Source organism: Panicum virgatum, chromosome 2K (genome assembly GCF_016808335.1).
Source record: "Panicum virgatum strain AP13 chromosome 2K, P.virgatum_v5, whole genome shotgun sequence".
Classification (NCBI taxonomy): Eukaryota; Viridiplantae; Streptophyta; class Magnoliopsida; order Poales; family Poaceae; genus Panicum; species Panicum virgatum.
Genome location: NC_053137.1, coordinates 59209484 through 59236202, shown reverse-complemented (window position 1 = coordinate 59236202; position 26719 = coordinate 59209484). Strand labels below are relative to the sequence as shown.

The window sequence follows — 26719 nt, the reverse complement described above, 5'->3', positions numbered from 1 at the left end:
TCAGACAGTAACGATAATTCAAACAGCCATCTACAGATAAATATGTAGCAACTAGCAACAACTCAGATTTGCCCATTGAAAGAAGATCTATTATGGGAGGAGCCAGTAGAGCCATACAACTGAAAACTTAGTAATACAGACACTACAACATTACCCTATGTTAAGTTCATTCATACACTAATATCCAATCATTCTGGCAACATGTTGCCTCATTGTTCATCTTGGTTCCAGTTCTGTAATTGACACTTCATTCGGTGACATCGCCCCTGATTTAACGTTGCCGGTGGACTGGGAGGCTGTAGGATATGATTCTGAATAAACAGTTGAGTAGTAACCACTCTTGGGAATGAAAAATACTGGCTTCAATGGAGCCTGGAGAGAGGCAGTGCCGCTGCTGAGCATGACGTTACTGTCGACATCATCGGTCTATCAACTGGGTTATCCTGAACACATAGTAGCCCGATATGGACACATTTCAGCATCTGTTCTGCAGGAGCTTTGCCTCTCAGGGATGGATCCATGATCTCTACTATTATTCCCGTGGTCCAATGCTCCCAAACCTGTGTCAAAATGGGAATTCCGTTAGCATTTTTTAAGCAAATTACTTGTGTGGAGAGTTTGGGAATAATATAATGGCTTACAAGACTTAAGAGATCAACAGATTGTTCGATGTTGAAGGAGCCGCTGCTTCTCATTCCGGTTAAAATTTCTAAAATCAAGACACCGAAGCTGAAGACATCTGACTTTATAGAATAGTGTCCACGCATGGCATATTCTGGTGCCATATACCCACTGCAATAGAAAAGGAAAAAAAAAGCTATTGTTAATGTGCCACACTGCCACTACATTGTCTTCAAGGTATTTTTTACTATACTTACTATGTTCCGACAACTCGACTTATGATCTCCTGTGATCGATCCCCTCCAAATAATCTAGCCAAGCCAAAATCTGAAATCTTAGGAGTATAATCAGAGTCTAGAAGGACATTGCTCACTTTCAGATCCCGATGAATAATCTTCAACTGAGAATCTTCATGGAGATACTGTAATCCTCGAGCAATTCCATTTATTATCTTGACTCTCTTTCCCCAATCTAGCTCCTTGCTTTTCTCAGGATCTGGAGGTTGAACAAGAAATGCCATGCCAGCAATGTTATTTTTTTAGTTGGTTATGCTACTGAAAAATGATTATTACAAAGTAGTAGTACCGAAAAGAATGGTGCCGATGCTTCTATTGGGCATGTATTCATACACAAGCAGTTTCTCATGTTCTTGCAGGCAAACACCAACAAGTCTTACAAGATTCTTGTGTTGAAGCTTGGCAACCAGAACAAGCTCATTTTTCAGCTCTTGTATTCCTTGGACTGAACTCTGTGAGAGCCTCTTCACTGCTATTTCTTGGTCATCGGGAAGGACACCCTGCATGAGTGTGAACCTTCAGTTGCCAAAACTGAAAATGCTTTATGAATTGAGCTGGTATATGTCCCACCTTATAGACAGCACCAAAACCTCCTTCACCAAGCCTATTGCTCTCAGCAAAGTTATCAGTCGCAGAGCGTAAAGTTGATATGTCAATAAGAAGTGAATCGAAGCTTTCAATGTCCTCAGCATTGGTTGAATCTGTCAGAATATAGTGACAACAGAATGATAAACGTCGACTAGTATCTATCACAAATAACCGCCTTTTAATTCATTATAAAACCTAAAATATTCAAATATATAGTACTACTGTTTCTTTCTTTTTTTATAAGCCAAGTAGTGTATCGGTTCACATATATTTTAAAATTGTGAAGACAAAACTTACAGGATGGTGTCTGCTCTCTTGATGGTCTTCTCCTCCTCCACAGGAAACAGAGACAAACCTTTCTCAAAAAAAAAAAACAGAGACAAACCGTACTGATAACTAGCACTGCAGCAACTATTGGCAATGCGATTGCTACTGCAATTCCCGTTTTGTTTTTGCTCCTTCCTGTAAACAAGTGCCACGAACTTCAGCAAATAGCATGCTTCAAATGTTACTGACGATTCAACCACAATCTGAAGCAGTTAGTACATAAACATATTTTACTACGATGGAGCTTCTTTCCAAAAGATACATAGACTCAAGCACTGGAAGAAAACTTTGGGGTCCAAGCACTAAGAACCTTAGTGCAGCTAGGCCCATACATTGAGGAAATCAACTACTAAGAGTAGCAGTGTGGCACTTCGCAATATTTTATTTGGGATAAGATCAAACAGAGATATAAAAAGAAAAACAAAGATAACTTTACGACACAGTTTCATCATTTGCTGACTCCTTCCTAATTAGCATTGAGTGGACCATTAGAAGGTTTGGAAAACTTAACTTTATGACTAGTCCTTCTGACTTATCACCATGCTAAATGGAACAGAGAACGCTTGAAATGTAATGGGAGAAGGCAAGAAGGCAATCTTTTTCCTACATATGATTCATACAAGAGTTGGGGGGGCCTTGTGGATTGTGGTACACAAGTTTTTTTTTTTACTTTGTTCTTTTTGTGGAGGACAAGGCTGCGGTTGTTGAGGCTTCATTGTCCCTAATTTTTCTTTTTTTTTAAAAAAAAATACAGATCCCATTCCTTGGACACCAAGATGCACAAGTGTGTTTCTTCAGAACTAATCAACTATAGTCTATAGGAACTCTTCAGCATACTGTAATCGCTATTTCCAGTCAGCCAAGTACTAGTAGTAAACGATAGCGACGGGTCTGCAGAGAGGTGTGCTGTACCAAAATCTGTTGACAAATTGCAGGCACGTATCATTGGAGAGAATTCGGCTTGTCTGGCCGTGCACATGTGTTTCCTTTTTGTGTTCTTAGGACGCGCATCCCTGTTCTAGAATCTGATTTGAAGGACACAATATATATAGCTCTAAAACCAAACTAGAAACTGCAAACTTATTAATTTGTGTCTGGCACATCACCTGGAGGGGTTGCCGTCGGCGTCACGTTAACTGGCGCAGGAGGCAGCGCCGGCGGCGGCGGCGACGACGGTGCTGGCAGCCGCAGCGACGGGCCGCCGGTGAAGAACGGGTAAACCTCGTACCTGAAATTGCAGCGGACCCCGAGAACTCTGCCGCCCTGCCTCCCGCTGAGGTACTGCGGTATAAGTCCAAAAACATCCCCAAGGCAGCTCCGGTAGTCGGCCGGCGACATGTCCGGCGTGCACTGCGCGAGGACGTAGATGGTGGGGTTGGCGGCATCGAACGCCCCCTCCCCCGTGGCGAACCGCCGGGACGAGTTCGCCGCGTAGCCGCCGGCGGCGTTGAGGAGCCCGCGGACGGCGGCGTCGAACGCCCCGACCGGCGAGCTCACGTTCTGCTCGTTCATGAGGATGAGCTCGCCGCCGTTGCTGGCGGTGTCGCCGAGGAAGTTCCTGTTGGAGAAGCGGAGGTAGCAGGCGTCGTAGTAGACGGCCGCGTCCTTGGCGAAGGCGCAGAGCTGCTGCGCGTCCTGGAACGCGGTGGCGACGCAGGCCCCGCAGGCCGTGGCGTTGGCGGCGTCCCCGCGGCAGAGCGCGAGCGCGTAGGCGATGTCCGGGACGGCCCCCACGCTGCCCTTGGCGAAGAGCGCCGGCGACGCGGAGGCTCCTGGGGAGCGTCCTGGAACGCGGTGGCTCAAATATACCACTGAAGAGAAAACGTCGATCCCATCCGCACGCCGCGGTCCTTTCCGCGTCCCCGCCGTCACCGCTCATCGGGGACCGACATGAGTGGCGACGCAGGCCTGTCACTACGTCTGCACCCAAGCGACATTGCAGGCGTCGAGCGACGCAGCGCCCTGCGCCCACGCGTCCCGCTCGGCGATCGGCGATCGCGTGGCCTGGCGCCCCGTGCCCAGACGGCCAAACATCTCGCGTCTGCAGGTCTGCACGTCTGGACTAGGTTCCGCCCAGCATCTATGACACAATGTTGCTTTTTAATTACTAGTTCCAAATGCGTCTATCAATTTTATTGTTTCTATTATTAGCCATGTCTTCTAGAAAATATCCATCTGGTTATTAAAAGCGTCAAAAGAAACAAAAGATAGATGAACTAATTCAATCTCAGAAAGGGGCAATGAAAAGATTTATTAGAAAGGAACCATAAGTTTGTCCTCCTCTTAATCAGACACTTGACCAGGGCATTGCACCAAATACTAGTGAATAGGTATGATAATTCTTGAAATATCTTGTTTACATGCACTATGTTACAATATATATATATTTTTATAGTACTTATTACTAGGCTACTAGGGGCCCAATTCATAGTTTCGCACAGGGTCTCAGGATTTGTCGAATTGTGGAGTCCTTGGATCCACGAAAAGTTCGTACTTTAGAAAGGCAGTAAAACTGGTAGTATTTTCTTTTTTGGAAGGCAGGAGAATTCGTACAAATATTTTGGTCGTCCTCATTTCTGAGTGATTGCCTAAGGTTTTCATCCGATTTCCTCCCTGCGGTCTAGCGGAGCAAGATTGATAGATTTTTGTCTTTTCATCACTGCTCCGTGGGCACGTGGCCTCATTCTGTTGGCTCCAAAAATTGACTTATGTGTTTTTACTCCATTGCTAGGGGGTCATTCCCAAATGCAAAAAATACCGGAAGCAATTTCCAAGTGACATTTGTACTCGGGAAAAGAAAAGACAAAAAAATCTGGGCCGTGTACGCGTGGGATTAATGGATTATTGTGTTTGCGCCCATGGCCCGCCCTGTCCTCCTCCGAAGTCAGAACGACTCTCTTCTGTTTCGGGCCGCAAGGCCCGCAACAGAGCAGTATGACGTGTTTTTGGTCCGCAACCAGGCCCGACATGAGAGCTGCACCAAAAGCACAACCAGATCTGTTACCAACTACTGATCCTTTCCCCTCTCCATCAAAAAAAAAACAACTACTGACACTTTGATCCAATTCTTGAGAGACCTAACACACCAGTATCAGTAATCAATATTTTTTCAGTTTTTCTCATGACTTTGATCATTTTTCATATTTCCCTCAATGTCTCAGACTCTCAGTGCATAATAAATAATTGGTAGCTAAATTGTAAGTACTTACACATTCTAAAACATCAAAAACAATTGTTAGAGGACAGAGAGTACATGTCGTAATTAGCTCTGATTTCTCAATTAAAAGGAGTTACACAGAAGATACATAACGGATAGGCCAGTGAAAACATGACGCAAAACTCAGAAAGACAATTGCTGGGGCGATGCCACGTTTTTTTTCCAGCAATGACAAACTTATTATTAGTAGTAATTGGAGGCTCCTTTTCACGTAAAACCATCTAGGACCCTATGTGGATACTCTAAAAAATAGAGAAAATCTAGAAATTCTCAAAAAAAAATCAGAAAGATCCGACCATTAGTCTGAAACTCTAATTATAATAGTCATTAGAATTATTATCTTTTCTAATAAATTACCACCGATGTCATTATGAAAATAGACTAAAATAACATCTAAACATGTATCTAAATTACCCACCTCTATCATTATAAAAAATCTAAAGTAACCCCTAATCTTCGTGTAAATTACTCACTTGTACCATTATAAACATAATGCAAATACCATAAATTTGCATATAAATTATCCAATTATATCATTATTAAAAGTTAAAGTAACCCCTAAATCCGAATCTAAATCATATAATTGTAACAAAATATTAAAGTGCAACAATATAAAATTCTAAATTATTATTTCTATATTATATTATATTATTTATGTTATTGTTTATATAAAAATACTACCTACGATATATGCCAGTATGTATGATGAAAGAGATAAGAATACCAATTCATAAATAAAATTTTCAATTAAATATATATCAAACACACTTGGAGGTGCAATGTAAAATAAAATCTATTGCAACTCAATAATGATAAATATGTATTTTAAAGTATATGTTAGAATATTTAATAGATGAATTATAATTATTAGCTATAAACTTTATTTTGTTCATGTATTATTGATAGGCTAGTTGACAATCAAATTGCCATGGAAACAGGCCAGCTTCAGGACTCATGTCGGTTCCAGCTTTGTAACGGACACTTCATTTTGATGACATTACTTCTGACTTACTGAGTCACTGGTGGATTTGGACGCTCTAGGATACGATTCCGAATAAAGAGTTGAGTAGGTGCCGCTCTTTGGAATGAAAAATTCTGGCTTCAATGGAGCCTGGAGAGAGACAGTGCTGCTGCTGAGCATGACATTTACTTTTGACATCGCTGGTCTATCCACTGGGTTATCCTGAACACACAATAACCCAATATGAATACACTTCAGCATATGGTCTCCAGGAGCATTGCCTCTTATAGATGAATCCATGATCTCCATAATTGTTCCCGTGTTCCAGTGCTCCCATACCTTCATCAAATGCAAATTATCTGATCATTTTTCGGACTAAGTTATATTTGTGACGAGTTTGGGAGCAATAGAAAGACTTACAAGACTTATGAGATCAACAGATTCATCAAAACTATAGGAGCCACTGCTTCTTCTTCCGGTTAATATTTCTAAAATCAAGACGCCAAAGCTGAAGACATCTGACTTTATTGAATAGTGGCCACGCATGGCATATTCTGGTGCCATATATCCACTGCAGTTCGAAGAGAAAGCCCATGTAGTTAGCATATCAATTAGGTTATTTATTTGCTTACTACTGTACTTTCTAAAAACTCGACCAATCTAGGACAAACTACATGACTTTTTAATTAAGAAGAAAGAGGGGTTCTTCAACTATCCAAATTCAGCTGGAAAAAACTCGAACCGAGATGATAGCCCATGCATCCCTCCAAGTACTAATAAGCTAGGTTTAATTAGTTTACTACACTTACTAAGTTCCGACTACAGAATTTGTAGCCTCCCGCGATTGATCCCCTCCAAATAGCCTAGCCAAGCCAAAGTCTGAAATTTTAGGAGTATAATCAGAGTGTAGAAGGACATTGCTCGCTTTTAGGTCTCGATGAATAATCTTCAACTGGGAATCTTCATGAAGATAGTTTAAGCCTCGAGCGATTCCATTTATTATGCTGAATCTCCTTCCCCAATCTAGCTCCTTACTTTTCTCAGGATCTGGCCGTTGAACAAGGAACCACATGTCAGTAGTAGGCTATAATGTTAAATTTCCATAGTATCTATGGTACTGAAAACAGATTATTACAAACTAATACCAAAAAGAATGGTGTCGATGCTTCTATTGGGCATGTATTCATACACCAGCAGTTTCTCATGTTCTTGCAAGCAAACACCAACAAGCCTAACAAGATTCTTGTGTTGAAGCTTGGCGATCAAAACAAGCTCATTTTTCAGCTCTTGTATTCCTTGCCCTGAACTCTGTGAGAATCTCTTCACAGCTATTTCTTGACCACCAGGAAGTACACCCTGCATAAGGGTAAGCCTTCAGTTGTTGAAACTTGGAACTGAAACACTTTATGAAGTGATATTATACGTGTGGCACCTTATAAACTGCTCCAAAACCTCCTTCGCCAACCCAGTTGCTGTCAGCAAAGTTATCAGTTGCAGCACGTATTGTCGATAGATTGAGAAGAAGTGAACCAATGCCTTCAATGTCCTCAGGTTTAGTTGGATCTGTTAATCAAATGTTAAAAATAGGCATATAATGGAAATTGGAAAGTCATTTCAATTTATAAACTCCTTTTAGTTTAGACGTCAATTTTTTTGAGTGGAAAGCGACAATAAATAAAGATATTTGAAAATTAGACCATATAACTGTTTGTCCCTGCTAATAACTCAAAAAGGCTACAGGTTCTGAGGTTCATCCCATCTCTTGCATGCAGCTAGTTCAACGTTCATTGTTCCAAATTGTGAAGGCAACTTACAAGATGGTGCATCCTCTCTTGCTAGTCTTCTCCTCAAAAAGCAGAGACATAATATAGTGATAGCAAGCAGTAGAGCAACTACAGGTAATGTAATTGCTAGAGCAACCTTCATTTTATTTCTCGTCCTTCCTGTAAATATATGGCACAGACTTCAGATGACAGGATGATTTATGCAGCATTTCTAACAATTCAGCCGTTATTTCAACAACCATTTGGCAGAAAATATATTATACTACGTACTGTCAAGGACTCAAGGTTCATTTCAAAGATAAATAGATTCAAGCACTTTTAGTACAAAACACTTAGGAAGCTTAGTGCACCTATAAATATAGATGGGAACTAGCAACATTGCACTTCGCAATAATCTGCTATTTGGGATAGATTCAACAAAACCATGACGATTTTGTGACACAATCTCAATTTCTGCAGTTCTTTTTTCAGGGCGGCTTATTGATATAACTTTTATACACTAAGCATGCATATGCTTTGACTATTTGTTAATTAATGTTTATGAAGTTTGCCCCCCTTTTTTCAAATGTAATATATACACGCTATAAGAAAAATAGAGGGAGGATACACATTTGAAATATCTACTGAAATATAAAGTACTTTTTTGTTGACTGGCTTCTATGTCGATTGGAACGCGGAATTCTATAAAATGCTTCACTGACTAGTCTGTCTTACTTGACCATATCTACTGAAATGGAAAACACAAGCACCCCACCATGGCCTCAAAGAGTCTTCCGTTTGAAATACTACTCTTCTGCATGTGCGTACTAGCTATTTATTCAATATCTGCCAAAAAAAGTAGTGATCGATAGCTACGGGACTACAGAGCTGTCACAATCATTCGGAAAAAAAAACACATAGAGCTGCCATAATATAATCTTGAATGATCAAAGCGAACTAGCCTACACGGCAATGTGACCTTGTATCAAAATATATATGTTCACCAATTTTGTGTTCCCCAAATGTTTATATTCACCAAATCAATCTTTTGTGGTCATTTTTTTTTGGGGTTCGGATGGCTGTTCGGAACAACAACCACGAGATAAGAATGGGATGCAAAACTGTAAATCAAGTGATTCGTGTCTGCCAAGTTGTAACTCACCTCCTGTGGTCACCGTCGGCATCACGTTTGGCGCCGGCGCCGGCGCTAATGGCGTTTGCAGCCGCAGCGTGGGTTCTCCGGTGAAGAATTTATTCAGCTCGTACCTAAAATTGCACCTCACCCCAATAATTCTGCCGCCCCGCCTCCCTCCGAGATGCTGCGGCGTCAAGGCAATTATGTCGTCAAGGCAGCTTCGGCAGTCCGCCGGCGACATGTCCGGCGTGCACTGCACCAGCCCGTAGATGGTGGGGTAGCTGCTACCGAAGCCCTCCTCCACCCCCGTGGCGAACCGCCGAGACGAGTTCATAGCCGCGTAGCTGGTGGTGGCGTTAAGCAGTTTGCCGACGGCGGCGTCGAACACCTCCACTGGCGAACTCACCGTCTGCTGGTTGGCGATCACGGTGAGGTTGGCTTTGCTGCCATCGACGACGAGGAAGTTGTGTTTGGAGAAGCGGAGACTGCAGTCGTCGTAGAAGACGGCCACGTCCTCGTCGAAGCCGCACAGCTGCTGTGCTTCCGGGAAGGCCATGGAGACACAGGACTCGCAGGTGGATGCGTTGGAGTCGCCACGGCAGAGCGCAAGGGCGTAGACCGTCGCCGGGGCGGCGCCGACGGCGGCCGTGGCGAAGAGGTCCCGAGAGGCGTTGGTCGGGAGGGTGGCAGAGAGCTGGCTGAGGTTGGACTGGTATGCGCTGTTCTTCGTGTAGCTGCCGCTGTTCCCGCAGACCCACCACGGCGGCTGGGCGGCAGCGAGTGGCGCGAGGAGGGAGGCGAGGAGGAGGCCGGCCGCGAGGCGGAAGGAGACGCGGTGCCGGTGCTTCGCCCCCGCCCCGGTAGCCATGTACTCCGTTGTTCCAGCTGGGTGGGGGAGGACTGGTTGGATCTTGGATAGCTGGATCTTACAACAACGCTTATGGTCGCGCCGGACGAGAAGGGGAGCCAGGTCAGCTCGAACGAGTGAGGCAGTGGAGGTGGGACCCCTATCCTTATTACTTTCCGTGCAATCAGAGCAAAACTAACTAATTGGAGCCCAGTGCTCCTGCAGAGTAAATGAATTCGCCCGCTTCTGACCGGCGTTTAACGAGATGCTCACGCGGCATTCTCTCTTCTTTTCTCTCTTCAGTCCGCTCCGCACTCACCGCTATACTTGCTCTTAGTGGTGGTTTGTTTGACTGAAATTCGTTAGAAAACGGGCTTGTTGGGGCAGGCTAAATGACAATGTCGAGAAAGCCTCCTATTCGGTGACACGTCACCCGAGGTGACACGCGCCCGCAAGCCTTGATGCCTGGCCCCACTGAGTCAGTGCCGTCAACTCAGTCAAGTCAAATGGGCCCCACCAACAGTCAACCCTCGCTGCCCCCACCCGTTCCCTCTTTCCGCATCGGCGGCTTCCTCCACCGCTTTTTCACGCCTCCGGCGGCAGACCCGGACCAGCACCACGCCGCCGGTCCGGCCATGATTGTCCACCCCCGCCTGCCCCCCTACCTCGCTGCGGCTGCCGCCCTCTTCCTCGCGTCCGCCCTCGCGCCGCCCGCCGCCGGGGACCCCTTCGGCCAGGTCTGCGGCGCGAGCGGCAACTACACCCTGAACGACACCTACCAGGCCAACATCCAGCGCCTCGCCGCCACGCTGCCCAAGAACGCCTCCCAGGCGCTCTTCGCGAAGGCCAGCCTCGGCGTCGTGCCAGACGTCGTCTACGCGCTCGCGCTCTGCCGCGGCGACGTCAACGCCTCCGCGTGCGCCTCCTGCGTCGCGACGGCATTCTCGGACGCGCAGCAGCTCTGCGCCTACAACAGGGACGCCACCGTCTTCTACGACCCCTGCCTCCTCCGCTACTCCAACCAGAACTTCCTCGACTCCATCAATAGCGGCGGCAACGTATTGTTCGTACTAATGCCCTCCCGAAACGTGACCACGTCGGGCATTCAGTATGTCGCCGTCACGAGCGTCCTCGACACCGGCGACCCCATCCTCATCCTCCTCAACACGCAGAACGTCACCTCGCCCTTCAGGGTCTTCGACGCCGCCGTGGCCGTGCTCGTCAACGCCACCGCCCGCTACGCGGCCGCCGACGCGTCCAGGAGGTTCGGCACGGCGGTCGAGGCGTTCCAGACCTTCGACAGCCAGAACCCGAGGATATACGGCCTGGCGCAGTGCACGCCGGACATGACCGCGGCGGACTGCCGGACCTGCCTTGCGGGCATGACTCAGATGGGTCCCCAGTATTTCAGCGGGAAGCAGGGAGGCAGGATTCTCGGTCTGCGCTGCAACTACAGGTATGAGCAGTACCCCTTCTTCTCAGGCGGCCCGCTACTCCAGCTGCCGGAGCCACCCGTGGGGGCGCCGGCGCCGGTGAACGCGACGCCGACGCCGGCGACGACGACAAGAGGACGAGGTGAGTTTTGAGGTCAAAGATGTTTTATTTTGCATTCATCCACATCGTTCACTTTCTGCAACAGGGGAATTTAGCAATCGTTGCTGAATTAAAAGGTCTAGTTGGAAGTTGGATAATTCCTAAATGCTTAGTTGTAACAGAAGTAAAGGAGATACTTCTCTCTTTCTCTTTTTTTTTCTCTCTTCGTGCGCGTGGTGCGGAGCCGGTCGAAGACGAGGGACATGTCCTCCACTAGTGTTGACCCTACCTTAGTCTTGACCACAATGTCATCGACATAAACCTCAACAATATCTCTAATTAGATTACAGAAAGTTTTGTTCATAGCTCGTACAAACGTGGGTAAGGCATTCCTTAGACCATACGGCATGACAATGTAGCAATAAAGCTCATCTACTGTTACAAAGGCAGTATGCTTACTATCCTCTCTAGACATCTGAATCTGGTGGAAACCAGAGTATGCATCTAGGAAAGACAAAAGGTCACACCTGGAGGTGGAGTCCACGATCTGATCGATACGCGGAAGAGGATAGGGGTCTCTTGGACATGCCTTGTTGAGGCTGGTGTAGTCGATGCACATCCGAAGCTTCCCGTTGGCTTTTGGGACGACGACCGGATTGGCCAACCACTCGGGGTGGTGGACCTCCTCGATGAAGCCGGTGTGTAGGAGCTTGTGGACTTTCTCGCGGATGAAGTTCTGCCACTCCACGGACTGCTTCCGAGGCTTTTGGCGCACCGGCGTGGCGTCGGGGTAGATCCTTAGATTGTGCTCGATCACTTCCCTGGGGATCCCGGGCATCTGTGACGGTTCCCAGGCGAACACGTCGACATTTGCCCGGAGGAAAGCGATGAGCGCGTCTTCCTATTTCTCCTCCGGGTTCCCCGCGATGCGGGTGGTCCTGGTGGAGTCCGCTCCAATTTGCACCGTCTTCACGGGAACATGGTCCGGATCGGTCGGACCTTGGGAGCCTTTGCAGGCGCATTGGGTTGCGAGGTGGATGGATCCTCCTCGGAACGTGCAGTCTCTGCCGCCAGAGCATGTAGTCTCTCAACTGCAGCGACGGCAGCGGTGCGGTCGCCCTGCACGGTGAGAACTCCGGCAGGGGAAGGCATCTTCAGGACCAAATACCCATAATGAGCAATGGCCATGAAGCGATAGAGTGCCGGTCGGCCAATGATGGCGTTGAACGGGAGGTTCACCTCCGCAACATCGAACAGAACGTTCTCTGTGCGGAAGTTCTCCTCGGTCCCGAACGTAACCGGCAATGTGATGCTCCCCAGAGGGAACACCGGGTGTGGGCCCACTCCGGAGAATGGGCGAGAGGGAGTCAGCTTGGACTCCGGGATCTGCAGCTGTTTGAACGCTGCATAGCTGATGACGTTGAGGCCAGCCCCACCGTCAATTAGCACGTGATAGAGCCTTACGTTGGATATGACAGGAGCGGTGACTAGAGGTAGTACACCAGCTCCGGCCATATTCTCCGGGCAGTCGGATGGCCCGAAAGAGATGGTGGTGTTCATCCACCTTTGGTGCGGTGCCACCTTCGGGACCCCCGGCTTCACCGAAAGGACCTCCCGGCGAAGGGTCTTCACGTCCCGCCGGGAGACAAGCTCCCAGCTTCCGCCATACATTACGTACAGCTTCTTGCGGCGGTCGCCGTTGTCGGAATCGGAGTCGTCGTCGTGATAGACGCCCTTCAGCTCTCGAGCGGGGGATTGGTACCCCAGCTCCTTCTCCCCGGCCGCGGCCCCGCTGTCGGAGGCCTTCTCCTTGCCGGCCCGCTGGCGAGGAGGGGGTGAACCGTCTTTGGAGGACTGCTCACGCCGCCCACTGACCCGCTTCGCGAGCTTCTGGATCTCGCGGCAGTCAGCGGCGCTGTGGGGAGCGGTGGGATGCACTGGGCATGAACCTCCGCTCCCACCTTGCGGGCGAGGGCATTTGCCATGTGCATTCTGACCCCCAGCCGCTGCCGGCGCCGCCGCCGGCGCTGTTGCTGCAATGACTGGTCCGCCAGAATGCGGTTCCCCGCGACTCCGGTTCTTGTTCTTCTTCTTCTTGCCACCGCACTGAGCGGTAGCACCGGAGCCACCAGCCTTGGCATCTCCGTTTTGGGGGGCTGAGTGCCATGCACGGCCCTCAGCGGCCCTGGCACACTTGTCTGCCAGGGAGAAAAGCGTAGTGACGCTTTCCACCTCGTGCGTCGCCAGCTTCTCGAGCATCTTCTCATCACGTACCCCCTGGCGGAAAGCAGTGATAATAGATGCATCTGAGATACGAGGAATGGTCCCCCGTACCTTGGTGATGCGCGAGATGAAGGCCCGGAGCGTTTCTCCGGGTTTTTGCCTCACGGCGTGAAGGTGTGCCTCCACACCATGCTGCTGGTATGCACTGGCGAAGTTCGCTGTGAACCTCGCACAGAGCTCTTCCCAGGACTGGATCGTCCCGGGTGTGAGGTTCATGAGCCAGGTCCGGGCTGGCCCAGACAAGGCTACATGAAAGTAGCTTGCCATGACGGCGCCGTTACCACCAGCCGCTGTGATGGCGGTAACGTACACCTGCAGGAATTCCGACGGGTTAGTAGTACCGTCGTACTTTTCCGGCAGGTGGGGGCGGAACTTGGGTGGCCATGCCACGGCGCGGAGGTGCTCCGCAAGTGCAGCACAGCCCACCCTAGCCACTGGTGCGCCTGACTGTATCCGGGCATTCACCGGAGGCCTGGGTGCCACCGCGTCCAGATCAGCGTTGAGGTTGCGACCCTCAATGTTGAGACGGTGCTCTCGCGCCCTCTCGACGGAGATGCGGACATCCTCTCCCGCGCGCCGGCGGTTGAGCTCCGCCCGCAGGTCTTCTGTTCGTGCACCACTTACGGTAGGGGAGCGCACGGACGCCGACGCACCGCCCTGACGCTGGTGGTAAGGTACCACCGCGTTGCCGGGCGGTGGTCGTTGCCCAGTCCTTGCAGAACTGGGGGAGGCCTAAGCCAGGTGGAGGAGACGGTCAACGTCGTCCCGCCACTGCTTCAAGACGTCTGGCGAGGCTGCCTCTGCCGGGGAGTTGCGCAGCAACTCCCTAGCCGCTGCCAGCGCTCCGCCGCTCGCGGCTTGTGAGGGGGCCCTTGATGGACGCCTTGACTCTTGCCGGCGAGCAGCGCGCGCCGCCGCCGACGGTGGCTGCTCCACAGGCACAGTTGCCCCTGGAGCAGGAACACGAGGGGCATGTGGCGTGGAGGACGCCACACCCTCTGTCATCTCCACGTCGTCCACGCGAACCATCGAGACGAGGAAGAGATGAACTGCGACCAGCTAACTGCCCCTACCTAGCGCGCCAAATGTCGTGGTGCTGCAAACCACAGCCGGGTGGCGGAAGGCACCCGCCCTAGCCCAGAGGGTGTGTACTCGGGGGTTAGCTAGTCCTAGTTCGATCTCACTCAAGAACACGATGAACACAGCAAGATTTAGAGTGGTTCGGGCCGCCGGAGCGTAATACCCTACGTCCACTGTGTGTTGTATTGCCTTCCCACGAGAGAGAGAGTGAGAGAATGCGAGAGCTTGTGTCCGGAGTGGATCCCCGTGCACAGCGAGTGCCTCCCTTTTATATCTCAAGGGAGGCGCGTACACAGCTGTTGGGTCCCCGACAGGTGGGCCCAACGATGTAGTATAAAATAACGTATTGTTCATACATTATGGCGTCACAGGCAAAGGAGATCTCTCTCCTGGATCCCCTTGCCTGTTCCTGGAGTCCCTCGCTCATCATGCCCAGGCGCTGTCTTGTCGGGATGATGCCAGATGCAGCTAGTGGCGTCGCCTGCCATGTAGCTTAAGCGGACTGTGTAGCTTGCGACGTAGGCGGCATGATGGAAAAGTGCCGTGCCGTCGTATCCATTTAATGCTGCAGACGGGCTCTGCGCGGGTGCGGCACAGGCGGCTACACTGTGCACCTTGGTAATACGCGGTGCACAGTGAGACCTGACAAAGGTTGTCCCGCGTGCCGCGGCGACAGAGCACGACTCAACCATCCGCATTAAATGCGGTGGGTGGCACGAGCCCGCGCCTCCGGGACACGTGGCGGCTCCGGACCCCTACGCGGTAAGGGGGTCCGGGCGGGCGCAGGAGGTCCCGGACCCCTATGGGGGTCCGAGGCCTCGGCTGTCAGCTCGGATCTTCCCTTCCTTAGAGGCACGTGGCGTCTCCGGACCCATCCCCAGGCGGGGAACGGGTCCGGGGCCGTTGGCCTGGTGAGGGAAGAGCCTGGCCCGTGGGGCCTGGCTACTCCGTCCTTTCCGCGCAGTTACGGATAACTATGCGGGTCCTGCCTTACCGCAGTAAGAGTGGGTATCCCTGCTACAGGGTACCGACAACTTGACTAGTAATAAATCATATAAGCAAACAATAGAAAATGTATAAGGAATAAAAGCCGTTAGGTTGCTACAATTTACTAGTATAAGGTAACACGTTATTTAGAAATAGGAAAGTTTACATCATGTGTTTAGTTATAGAACTATTAATTTCCTTTTAGATCATAATTATTTAATTAGATTTTAGACAAATGAATTTAATTGCCATTTAGAAATAGAAAAGAATCTCATAAAGCTTTCTAAATAATGCATCCCATGAAAACTGTAATCCTAACATTTGAAAATTACACGCAAATAGTGCAATCTTAAAAATTGAACCACAAGTGAGGCCTAATTAATCGCCTTGCATATATTAATTGTCTTCCAAATCAAGCACATGGTTTACAAATATAGCATGTGGTTAACCACTAAACATTAGAAGCACGTGGGACGTTCAATTAGTTTGTGGATGGTCCAGATCAAAAGTATCCTGTCACTAGAAAAACCCTTCGTGCCTTTATAGTTGAAGATGTTTCTTTGCAGTCCCAGACATGAAAATATTTTTCTGCTTCCAGGGTAACCATTTATGCATTGAACGATTGCGTGTGGAGATTAGAAGTCGGTACTACCTCTGTTCTCGATGTTCATCATTTGTTTATCTGTCTTTTAGACGGAAATTTAGATTTCAAGATAGCAAAAGACAAATTTACATACTGAAGTTCTTTATTCAGTATAACTTGAAGTTCTAAACCTAATGAAAATAACGTATGGAGACGTTTTGGTTGCTTGGCTGCTCCTAGTATGCGTTGAAGCTCAACTATTCTAGGATCTTGTTGATGTCTGATACCAAAGCAACAATATAGGGCTTGTGACATTGTAAACATCAAAGCTGCTAAGAATTTTCTCCTTGTGTTATTTAAGAGGCTCTCAGATAAAACGACTTGAATAAAGCCAAATATGTACTTCGAATGGCATGTGCACCTTCATATTCTTGTTGTACTTTTCAGTAATGTATGAAATTAAGCGGCATCTTCAATTTACAGGAAACCGGACTGCTAGAGTTTTAGCTATTATACTGCTAATAGTCATCATGATGCTGGGTACTGTAGTAGTTTTCTATCGTCTCTGGAGGAGGAGGAAGAAACCAGCAGGAAAATTATTACTGATTGGTAAGTGATTCCATAGTTCGCCAATAGAACAAAGCTGAAATAGTGTCATCTTTTAATATTGTACATTTGTACGGAAGAAAAGTAAAGTATCATGGCATTGGCATCATTTAGTGCGCTTATTTTATTGTGATATATTCAGTAAATCCAGAGGATATACGAAGTATTGATTCACTCATGATTGATCTACCAACTCTACGAGCCACAACAGAAAACTTCGATGAAGGCAAGAAACTCGGTGAAGGAGGGTTTGGTGCAGTTTATAAGGTGCTGAATATATTTATCTTTACTATTATGTCGTTCTTATCATACGTGCTAAAAAAATATAAATCCTCAAAATTCTCAAAGAAACATCGGAGAATCAATCGGTAGGCTCTAATCATCATTGATAATAATAGTCATCAAATCTATGGTGTTCCTTAAAAAATTATCCACCTCTATCATATGAGAATAGTCTAAAGTAACCATACAAATCTATATCTAAATTGCCTACCCTGTTATTATGAAAATAACGTAAAGCAACCCTCTAAACTCCATCTAAATTGCCCACTCATGCCATTGCTAACTAAAGTCGATCACAACTGGATGTATTTATACGAGTCTTGTCCTCGCAAAAAGTTTATAGGAGTATTGTGTTAGAATATTTAACAAACCAGAAAGGACGTGCAAGGTAAGCAATTTTGATTATTAGTTATGGCACCTAATTGTTTTATGAATTTCTAATACCTGTATCACTCAAAATTGCTAGCCCGTGCAAGAGCACGGGTTTTTGAAATAAACGTGCTTGCAATGCTCAAGTATTATCAGGGAATTTTAAAATACCATTCTATTCCAGACGTTGGACTTGGGTGAAGGTCATGTTACTGTGTACGTGTACATGTACAAGAGTGAAACTGGCCAATAGCTGAAGGAGTATAAATTAACGCTGTATCGTTTTGGTGATTAATAAATGTCTTCATTGTGTAGGGGGTCCTCCCTAATGGTCGAGAAATTGCAGTTAAAAGGCTTTCACAGAGTTCTCGGCAGGGAATGAAGGAGTTGAAAACTGAGCTTGTTTTGGTTGCCAAGCTTCAACACAAGAATTTGGTCAGGCTTGTTGGCATATGCTTGGAAGAACCCGAGAAGTTACTTGTGTACGAATACATGCCCAACAATAGTCTCGACACCTTTCTTTTTGGTATTGTAACTCGTCATCATTTAGCAACAGTGAAACAAGTGAATTCTAGTGTGCATCTTTGAAACTTCTCTTTTCTGGCTGACATGCAGATCCTGATAAAAGCAATGAGTTAGATTTGGATAAGAGATTCATGATAATCAATGGGATTGCTCAAGGCTTGCAGTATCTTCATGAAGAGTCTCAACTGAAGATAGTTCATCGGGACCTAAAAGCGAGCAACGTTCTGCTGGACTCTGACTTCAATCCGAAGATATCAGACTTTGGCTTAGCAAGACTATTTGGAAGTGACCAATCACAATATGTTACAAATCGTGTCGTTGGAACCTAGTAAGTGCTGGTAACTCTGCCCTTATATACGAGAGTACTGGTTCCATAATACAATGTTATCTTTGCAGTGGTTACATGGCACCTGAGTATGCTATGCGTGGGCATTACTCTATCAAATCAGATGTGTTTAGCTTTGGTGTTTTGATGTTAGAGATCGTCGCAGGAAGAAGGAACGGCGGCTCATATGGCTCTGAGCAACATGATCATCTCCTAAGTTTGGTGAGTGCGTAGGTCATGATGACAAACTCCATGTTGCAGTTCCTTGCAAGTTGCAGCGATGATTTTGGTGCGAGATTCTGAATCTGCTGTCTAATGCAGGTGTGGGGACACTGGACCATGGGAACAGTTCTGGAGATAATGGATTCATCCTTGAGCGACCATCCTAGTGTGGACCAGATGTTGAAGTGCATCCATATAGGGCTTCTATGTGTTCAACACAACCCCGCGGATAGGCCCATGATGTCAACTGTGAATACCATGCTTAACAGCAGCACTGTGCCACGCCAAGCTCCATCCAGGCCAGCATTTTGCTTCCAAAAGAGTGGAACTTCGCAGTGCACAAGCAGGTCGGAAGTGTCAGCGAACGAAGTTACAATTACTGAACTTGAGGCAAGATAGGTCGTCCCAAGGAACTGTTGCAAAATGTTAACTAGCATTGCCTAAGGTTAATTTGGTACTGAGATAGAGACATGCTAGTACTACATATATTGTATATTCATATGGTGATCAACAAACCCTACATAACTTGGGCAGATATTTTGCAAGCTGTAACTATGCATATATATGAATACATGTTAGAACTTTTGTGGCGCATCGTTATTGTATTTGCCTAGCCAATGTACTTCCCAATGCAGTCTGGGGGCTAATAAAAAGAGCTACCATACTTATTTAAGAGGATAAAACTGGTTAGTTCCCTTTCGATCTGTATTCAGTCATTACGTCCATGATCCCATGATCATACCCTGATACCCATTCTCCTAGTTTAGTCTGTGTTCGTGCCTTGCACTGCAGCCCAAATAGTAATCCTCGCCCCGCCGTCTCCCGCCGAGGTGCTGCTGCATCAACGTAACTATAAGGATATGAGGAGCAGCAAGAAAGGAAGCAAGCCCTCGCGCTGTCGGCCAATCAGGTGGATGTGGATAGGATTTGAGGGATCCCCGGCGGCGGTGATCATCGGAGAAGCGGGCACAAGACAGTTACGCATGGCGGCCGCGGCCGCCCTGCCAATGTTACCGCCCTTGCAGCCTCATAAGGCGACGGGCAAGGAGATGGCGGCGGGGGGACGAGGCAAAGAAAGAGTGGAGAAGTCACCAATGCAGTGGAGCTGGTGCATCCAAGACAGCAAGCCCGGAAATGACAGGTTGAATCATGGGAGATGCACACGATGTGCTCGATGATTTGCCTATGAGAGATGACGCTACTGATTCTCCTCCCCCATGTCCCTTGCAGTGTAAAGTGTAGCAGGTATAGCAACAAGTGCAAACGAGACTGATTGTGTGCTATATCAAAACCCAACTTGATTGCCACCAGGTTCAAGCAAAGCTGTTGGGCGTTCTGCTCCCTTCCTCAAGATCATGGCCAATAAGGTCGCTGGTGATCACCTGCTAATTCGTTTGTTCAAGGTTGACTTCTGCTTCTGCATCACGTCCATCTCGCTTGTCTCTGCTAACAAGGTGCCCTCGTATGCCTAAGAGGGAGACTAAAAAGTAAAAAGGAGAAGCGATTGATATGGTTTTCACCTCCCTTGCTTAATAGGTGCTCTCTCCTTGGAATGCATTTGCTTTTAAGCCGGTGGAAACAAAAAAAAAATAGGTAGCAAAGAAAAACTTTGTGCGGCACATGAAACATATTCGAGTCATTATTTCTTCCTGATTAGTGATAATAACAAATGCACTGATTATACTAAGTTATGTTTCCAAGATGAATCAGAGGGTGGCTATAACTATAAGCATGCTGAAGTTGGTCCAAGAATGCAACTGCATAGTCATTCCATGGATAAATATGGTCTATATTTGCCATTTGCATACATAGTTGACCTCAATCACTAACTTGGATCACTACAGTTCCAGCACAGTGTGTCAAAAACTTTTACTAATACTCAGTACTATACTTTAATTTGTTCACTCTGATCACCAAAGGTGTGATTCATAGATATACTTTTCATGCTTTACTGTGCAATGCTAACAAAATTACCCATTCAGTTAGTCATCAATGCTGCCTTTTTAATCATCCAGGTACTTTAGAAATAGAAGTTCTTCATAACTGGTAACATTGTTGGGAATACCTTGCTGTGCCACAGTTTCTAGTTTCAACAATTTTCCTTCCTTATCAGATCACAATATACATGGAAAAAATGTCATAATTCACGATTTTTTAGCGCACACAATTCATGAAATGGGAGTTAGAGCTCTAAATTTTTATCTATGTTGACATGGATAAGTTCAGCTGCTCCCACGCCATTAAGGTGCCATGTGCGGTGACACCCTTAAAACGCAAACAAAAAAGATTTCAACTAAAACATGTTACCATCTGCTGATATGCAAAATTTGAGTTCAAATGAAATTTGCTAGAAACAAAAAAAAAATAACATGTGAATTGTGGGTTGGACTGTTCACTTTTATCCACAACCTGCTATTATTCACATGTTATTTTTTATTCCCCTTGTAAAATAATTTTTTTGTTCAAACTCAAATTTTACAGGCACATATAAAATTGCATGAACTATCCCATTTATATTTTGGTTGAATTTTTTTCATGCAATTCTACTGGTACATTTTCCATGCAGTCATTTGGTAGCACCATAACTTATCCCTGTATTTATCAATAATTTTTTTGGGTAATTATTGATCGATATAAGCTCACATACACACACGTGCACCAACCATCACGGACATGTTACTCCTATAAACACCTCTGGTTGACTACACTGATGGATCTTGAGATGCTTCACAATCAACTTGCACACCACTTACCACTAAAATCATATTTAGGTGAAAATGCAACAGTCGGGTTGAGTCAAAGTCTCGAATCTGATGGGCAAATTCCATCACAAGGAACCTAACTTATGCATATAGCTTGGTAGGTACATGATTTGATGGCTTTTTATACATCAAGGTGTTCTTATTGATTCAGATTTCCTTGTTGAAGAGAGTTCTACAAAACAAGATATACAATAGGATGAGGCCATTGCACCTATTTAACTCAAAATTCAGTAAAACGCCAGAGCCTTGCCCTGTAGCCCACCAAGTTTACTGCCAAAACAACAATCCAATTTCCCTGGCAACATAAGAATTGCTTGAGGAATTATCTTGGTTCCAGTTCTGTGATTGACACTTCATTCGGTGACATCGCCCCTGATTTACCATTACCGGTGGTCTGGGAAGCTGTCGGATATGATTCTGAATGAATAGTTGAGTAGTAACCGCTCTTGGGAATGAAAAATACTGGCTTCAATGGAGTCTGGAGAGAGACACTGCCGCTGCTGAGCATGACGTTTACTGTCGACATCATCGGTCTGTCAACCGGGTTATCCTGAACACATAGTAGCCCGATGTGGACACACTTCAGCATCTGTTCTGCAGGAGCTTTGCCACTCAGAGATGGATCCATAATCTCCACAATTGTTCCCATGGTCCAGTGCTCCCAAACCTGTGTCAAATGTTAATTCCATTAGCGTTTTTGAAGCAAATTACTTGTGTATAGAGTTTGGGGATAGTAGAATGGCTTACAAGACTTAAGAGATCAACAGATTGCTCGATGTTAATGGAGCCGCTGCTTCTTCTTCCGGTTAAGATTTCTAGAATCAAGACGCCAAAACTAAACACATCTGACTTTATAGAGTAGTGGCCACGCATGGCATACTCGGGTGACATATATCCACTGCAACATGAAGAGAACTTTTTTCTAGTCAAAGACAGAGCTAGGAATATCTACCAAGGGGGCCAAAGTTCCAAAGCTAAAGAATAAATGGTGCTAAATAGTGTTAAAGAATAAATGGTGCTAAATAGGGCCAAAGTTCTCTTCTTTTCAAGCAAGTTTAGAGAGAGGTGTGGGGTGGGGAGGCTTACTATGTTCCGACAACTCGACTTGTGATCTCCCGTGATCGATCCCCTCCAAATAATCTAGCCAAGCCAAAATCTGAAATCTTAGGAGTATAGTCAGAGTCAAGAAGGACATTGCTTGCTTTGAGATCCCGATGAATAATCTTCAACTGAGAATCTTCATGGAGATACTGTAATCCTCGAGCAATTCCATCTATTATCTTGACTCTCTTTCCCCAATCTAGCTCATTGCTTTTCTCAGGATCTGGAGGTTGAACAAGAAATGTCATGTCAGCAACGTTATTTTTTTAGTTGGTTATGCTACTGAAAACAGATTATTACAAAGTAGTAGTACCGAAAAGAATGGTGTCGATGCTTCTATTGGGCATGTATTCATACACAAGCAGTTTCTCATGTTCTTGCAAGCAAACACCAACAAGCCTAACAAGATTCTTGTGTTGCAGTTTGGCAACCAGAACAAGCTCATTTTTCAGCTCTTGTATTCCTTGGCCTGAACTCTGTGAGAGCCTCTTCACTGCAATTTCTTGGCCATCAGGAAGGACACCCTGCATGAGTGTGAACCTTCAGTTGACGAAACTGAAAACGCTTTATGAATTGAACTCGTATATGTCCCACCTTATAGACAGCACCAAAACCTCCTTCACCAAGCCTATTGCTCTCAGCAAAGTTATCAGTCGCGGAACGTAAAGTTGATATATCAAGAAAAAGTGAATCGATGCTTTCAATGTCCTCAGCATTAGTTGAATCTGTCAGAATATAGTGACAACACAATGATAAATGTCGACTAGTATCTATCACAAATAACCGCCTTTTAATTCATTATAAAACCTAAAATATTCAAATATATAGTACTACTGCTTGTTTATTTTTTTATAAGCCAAGTAGTGCAATTGTTCACATATATTTTTATCTAATTCTAAATTGTGAAGACAAAACTTACAGCATGGTGTCTGCTCTCTTGATGGTCTTCTCTTCCATAGGAAACAAAGACAAACCGTACTGATACCTAGCACTGCAGCAACTATTGGCAATGCGATTGCTACTGCAATTCCCGTTTTGTTTTTGCTTCTTCCTGTAATAAACAAGTGCCTCGAACTTCAGCAAACAGCATGCTTCAAATCTTACTGACGATTCAACCACAGTCTGAATTCTGAACCACTTAGTACAAAACATATTTTACTACAATCGACCTTCTTTTCAAAAGATACATAGACGGGAGCACTTGTAGGAAACTTTGGGGTTCTAGTTCTAGCACTAAGGAAATCAACTACAGCAGAATAGCATTGTGGCACTTTGCAATATGTTATCTGGGATAAGATCCAACAGATAAAAGACAAAGATAACTTTATGACACAGTTCCATCTTTTGCTGACCCTTTTCTAATTAGCAGATGATCGAGTGGGCCATTATAGAGAGTTTAAAGCACCACTTTGAGCACGTAGTGCCTACTGCCTAATTATGTCCACAGGTATTCAAGGTTATTGTTTTATTTTATACTTTTCTGCAGAACAAGGTTGCGGTTGTGGAGGCTTCCTATTTCGTAATTTTACAAAAGAAAAAAAGGAAAAAAAGAAATTTCATCCCTTGGTCACCAAGATGCATATGTTTCTGTAGAACTGAAAACTAGGAACCCTTCAGCATACTGTAAATGATAGCGACGGGACTGCAGATGGGTCGAGATCATCGAATAAACCGGCGTACGCGGTTACATGTCCTGTACCGAAATCTGTTGACAAATTACAGTCCACAAATAATTGGAGAGGATTTGGGTTGTCTGGGCGTGCCCGTGTTTTCTCGGTGTTCTTGAGATACATCCCTGTTCTAGAATCTGATTTCAACGATAAAATCTAGAACTAAAACCAAACCAAAAAGGTAGATTTGTGTCTGGCGTCTCACCTGGTGTGGCCGCCGTCGGTGTCACGTTAACTGGCGTAGGAGCTGGCGCCGGCGCCGGCGTGGACGGCGCTGGTAGCCGCAGCGACGGGCCCCCGGAGAAGAAAGAATCTACCTCGTACCTGAAATTGCAGCGAAGCCCGATAATCCTCCCGCCCAGCCTCCCGCTGAGGTACCGAGGCATGGCCGAAATTATGCCGCCAAGGCAGGTCCGGCAGTCCGCCGGAGACATGTCCGGCGTGCACTGCGTGAGCCCGTAGATGGTGGGGTAGCTTGCGTCGAAGCCTTCTTCCCCCGTGGCGAACCGCCGGGACGAGTTCGCCGCCGCGTAGTCCCCGGTGGCGTTGAGGAGCGCGGTGACGGCGGCGTCGAACGCCCGAAAGGGCGAGGTCACGTTCTGCGTATTCATGAGGATGATGGGATTGCCGTTGTTGGTGGTGGAGGCGAGGAGGTTCTGGTTGGAGAAGCGAAGGTAGCAGGGGTCGTAGAACACGGCGGCGTCCATGTCGTAGGGGCAGAGCTGCTGCGCGTCCTGGAACGCGGTGGCGACGCACGACCCGCAGTCCGTGGCGTTGGTGTCCCCGCGGCAGAGCGCGAGCGCGTAGGCGATGTCCGGGACGGCGCCGGCGCTCCCCGTCGCGAAGAGGGCCCCCGGCCGGGACGCGTTCGCGGGGAGCGCCGTGGCGAGGCTCGCGAGGTTGGACTGGTACGAGCTGTTGGCCGTGTATCTGCCGGTGCTCCCGCAGGCCGGCCACGGCTGCGCTGCGGCCCGCGGAGCGAGGAGGAGGAGGAGGAGGGAGGCGAGGGTGAGGAGGAGGAGGAGGTGCGGGGAGGCGCCGCGGCCAGGCGCGGCCGTGTCCATGTTGCCGCGGCGAACGACGAGGAGGGCGGCCAAGCTTGTGTAGTTGTGTTGCAGGGGCTTTTAGAACGTGGAACGGAAATACCCCATGGCAATGGCAGGTGTCCGTCCAGATCAAGGAGCCCGCAGGTTTGACCAGCGACGCATTCGGTGGGCCCCGAGGGGCAGTGTATGACGTGTGGGGCCCGCACTTGCTGGTGCAGTGGTGCGCTGGAGCTGGGAGAACGCTGTGACCTGTGATCTGAGACACAGGAAAAAAAACACGGCACTGGACACAGGGAGGAAAGTTCTTGGTGCCGTGTCTCCAAGGGGCTTCATCAGTCGCCGGACCAACGGAGACTTCGTAGTTCTCTTTTGATCAGATTTCCCAAACTTTTCTGGAAAGCAGGAAAATAGAGAGGCAGGGCACCTTTGGATCTTCAGGCAAGCTATTGGTAAATCAAATCCCCCCCTCTCAATCTTCTTTGGCACTTGCAACCTGACTAACACTCAAACTATCAAAACAGTATGATTCTCACTCTTTTGGATCTTGGCAGCCTTCTTCCTCTGGCTCTTCAAGCATATGAGAGCCAGCAGAGGGTAAAACAAACAAGCAACGCCATGAAAAAGGGCACAGGAAACACCTGAACCTACAGCGAGTTTTGTGGCTCTGTGTGTTTTCTCACTGCACGCACCGATTAAGAAATTTCCAACTTATCAGTGACCGACCGGTCAGGCGTGGACTTCTAACCGTGTCGTTTACGCTGATTAACGAGGGACGGCTGGTTGTGACAGGACTGGAGGAGTCTAAGATTTTGTAATCAATGCCACAAGCATGACTAATCACCACGCCCAGTCAAACGAGTAGTAAACGATAGCGACGGGACTGAGAGAGGTGATGACCATGGAAGAAAACCAGCGCTCACGGTTATGGGACAGAGAGATTTTGGTTGCTCTGTTTTTCCTTCCTGATGTTAAAGTTGAATAAATTTAACTTAGTAACTACTTTATTAAAGCCGGTCGTACATTTATTCTACTCCACGGCAGCCTAAATTGACACTCCAATTCAGGGACAGTGGCACGTGCAAACGATTTTGAAACTTAAAAAAATTATAGTTCCTAAACTATACATCAAATTCAAATTTCGATCGCACAGCTATATCCTTTTCGATGAGACCTTCAAAACAAGACCCCACTTGAATATGTTTCGACAATATTTTTGAAGACACATAAATTGCTTTATGTACAATGAAAAAATGCCAAAATAAATTAGTTAAAATGCTAAACCAATTTGCTAAAATTGCCTAGTATTGATCGCAATCAACATTCACCTACCTAACAAAGTTGTTTACTTTTATCCACTAATAACACCAAACAATTTATCTTTACAACATTATAACACCAATACCCACTTAACTGAACTCAAGCATGCGAAGCAATATTATGTAAATCCATAAGCAATTTTTGCAAACATCATAAACAAATTAGAATATATGAAAAAGTATTTTATCTCAAAAAAGAATATATTATTAAAATATAGTGGTGTGAGATCTTGTTTTGAAGTTTTTATTAAAACAAACACAACTGTGCAATCGG

General features: G+C 46.7%; 2 protein-coding genes and 1 pseudogene across 3 annotated transcripts; 1 reads left to right on the top strand and 2 right to left on the bottom strand.

Annotated features, from left to right (window-relative positions):
• Positions 1-67: 67 nt before the first annotated feature.
• On the bottom strand, positions 68-25199 carry LOC120690369 (annotated as a pseudogene).
• Positions 5825-9844, bottom strand: LOC120690388 (cysteine-rich receptor-like protein kinase 6). The gene is made up of 7 exons (XM_039973029.1): positions 8936-9844; positions 7825-7953; positions 7443-7573; positions 7156-7366; positions 6820-7057; positions 6431-6581; positions 5825-6349 (listed from the first exon to the last, which is right to left on the bottom strand). Exons 1-7 carry the CDS (start codon positions 9774-9776, stop codon positions 6047-6049), a joined length of 2004 nt encoding a protein of 667 aa, XP_039828963.1. The 5' UTR covers positions 9777-9844; the 3' UTR covers positions 5825-6046.
• LOC120690341 (cysteine-rich receptor-like protein kinase 6) lies at positions 10302-19233 on the top strand. Of its 2 annotated transcripts, none has more exons than XM_039972972.1 (7): positions 10302-11330; positions 16705-16830; positions 17039-17094; positions 17794-18004; positions 18094-18331; positions 18400-18550; positions 18650-19233. In XM_039972972.1, exons 1-7 carry the CDS (start codon positions 10391-10393, stop codon positions 18947-18949), a joined length of 2022 nt encoding a protein of 673 aa, XP_039828906.1. In that variant the 5' UTR covers positions 10302-10390; the 3' UTR covers positions 18950-19233. The 2 variants fall into 2 exon arrangements, with proteins under 2 accessions (XP_039828906.1, XP_039828902.1); XM_039972968.1 differs by having other exon boundaries at positions 16970-17094.
• Positions 25200-26719: the final 1520 nt, after the last annotated feature.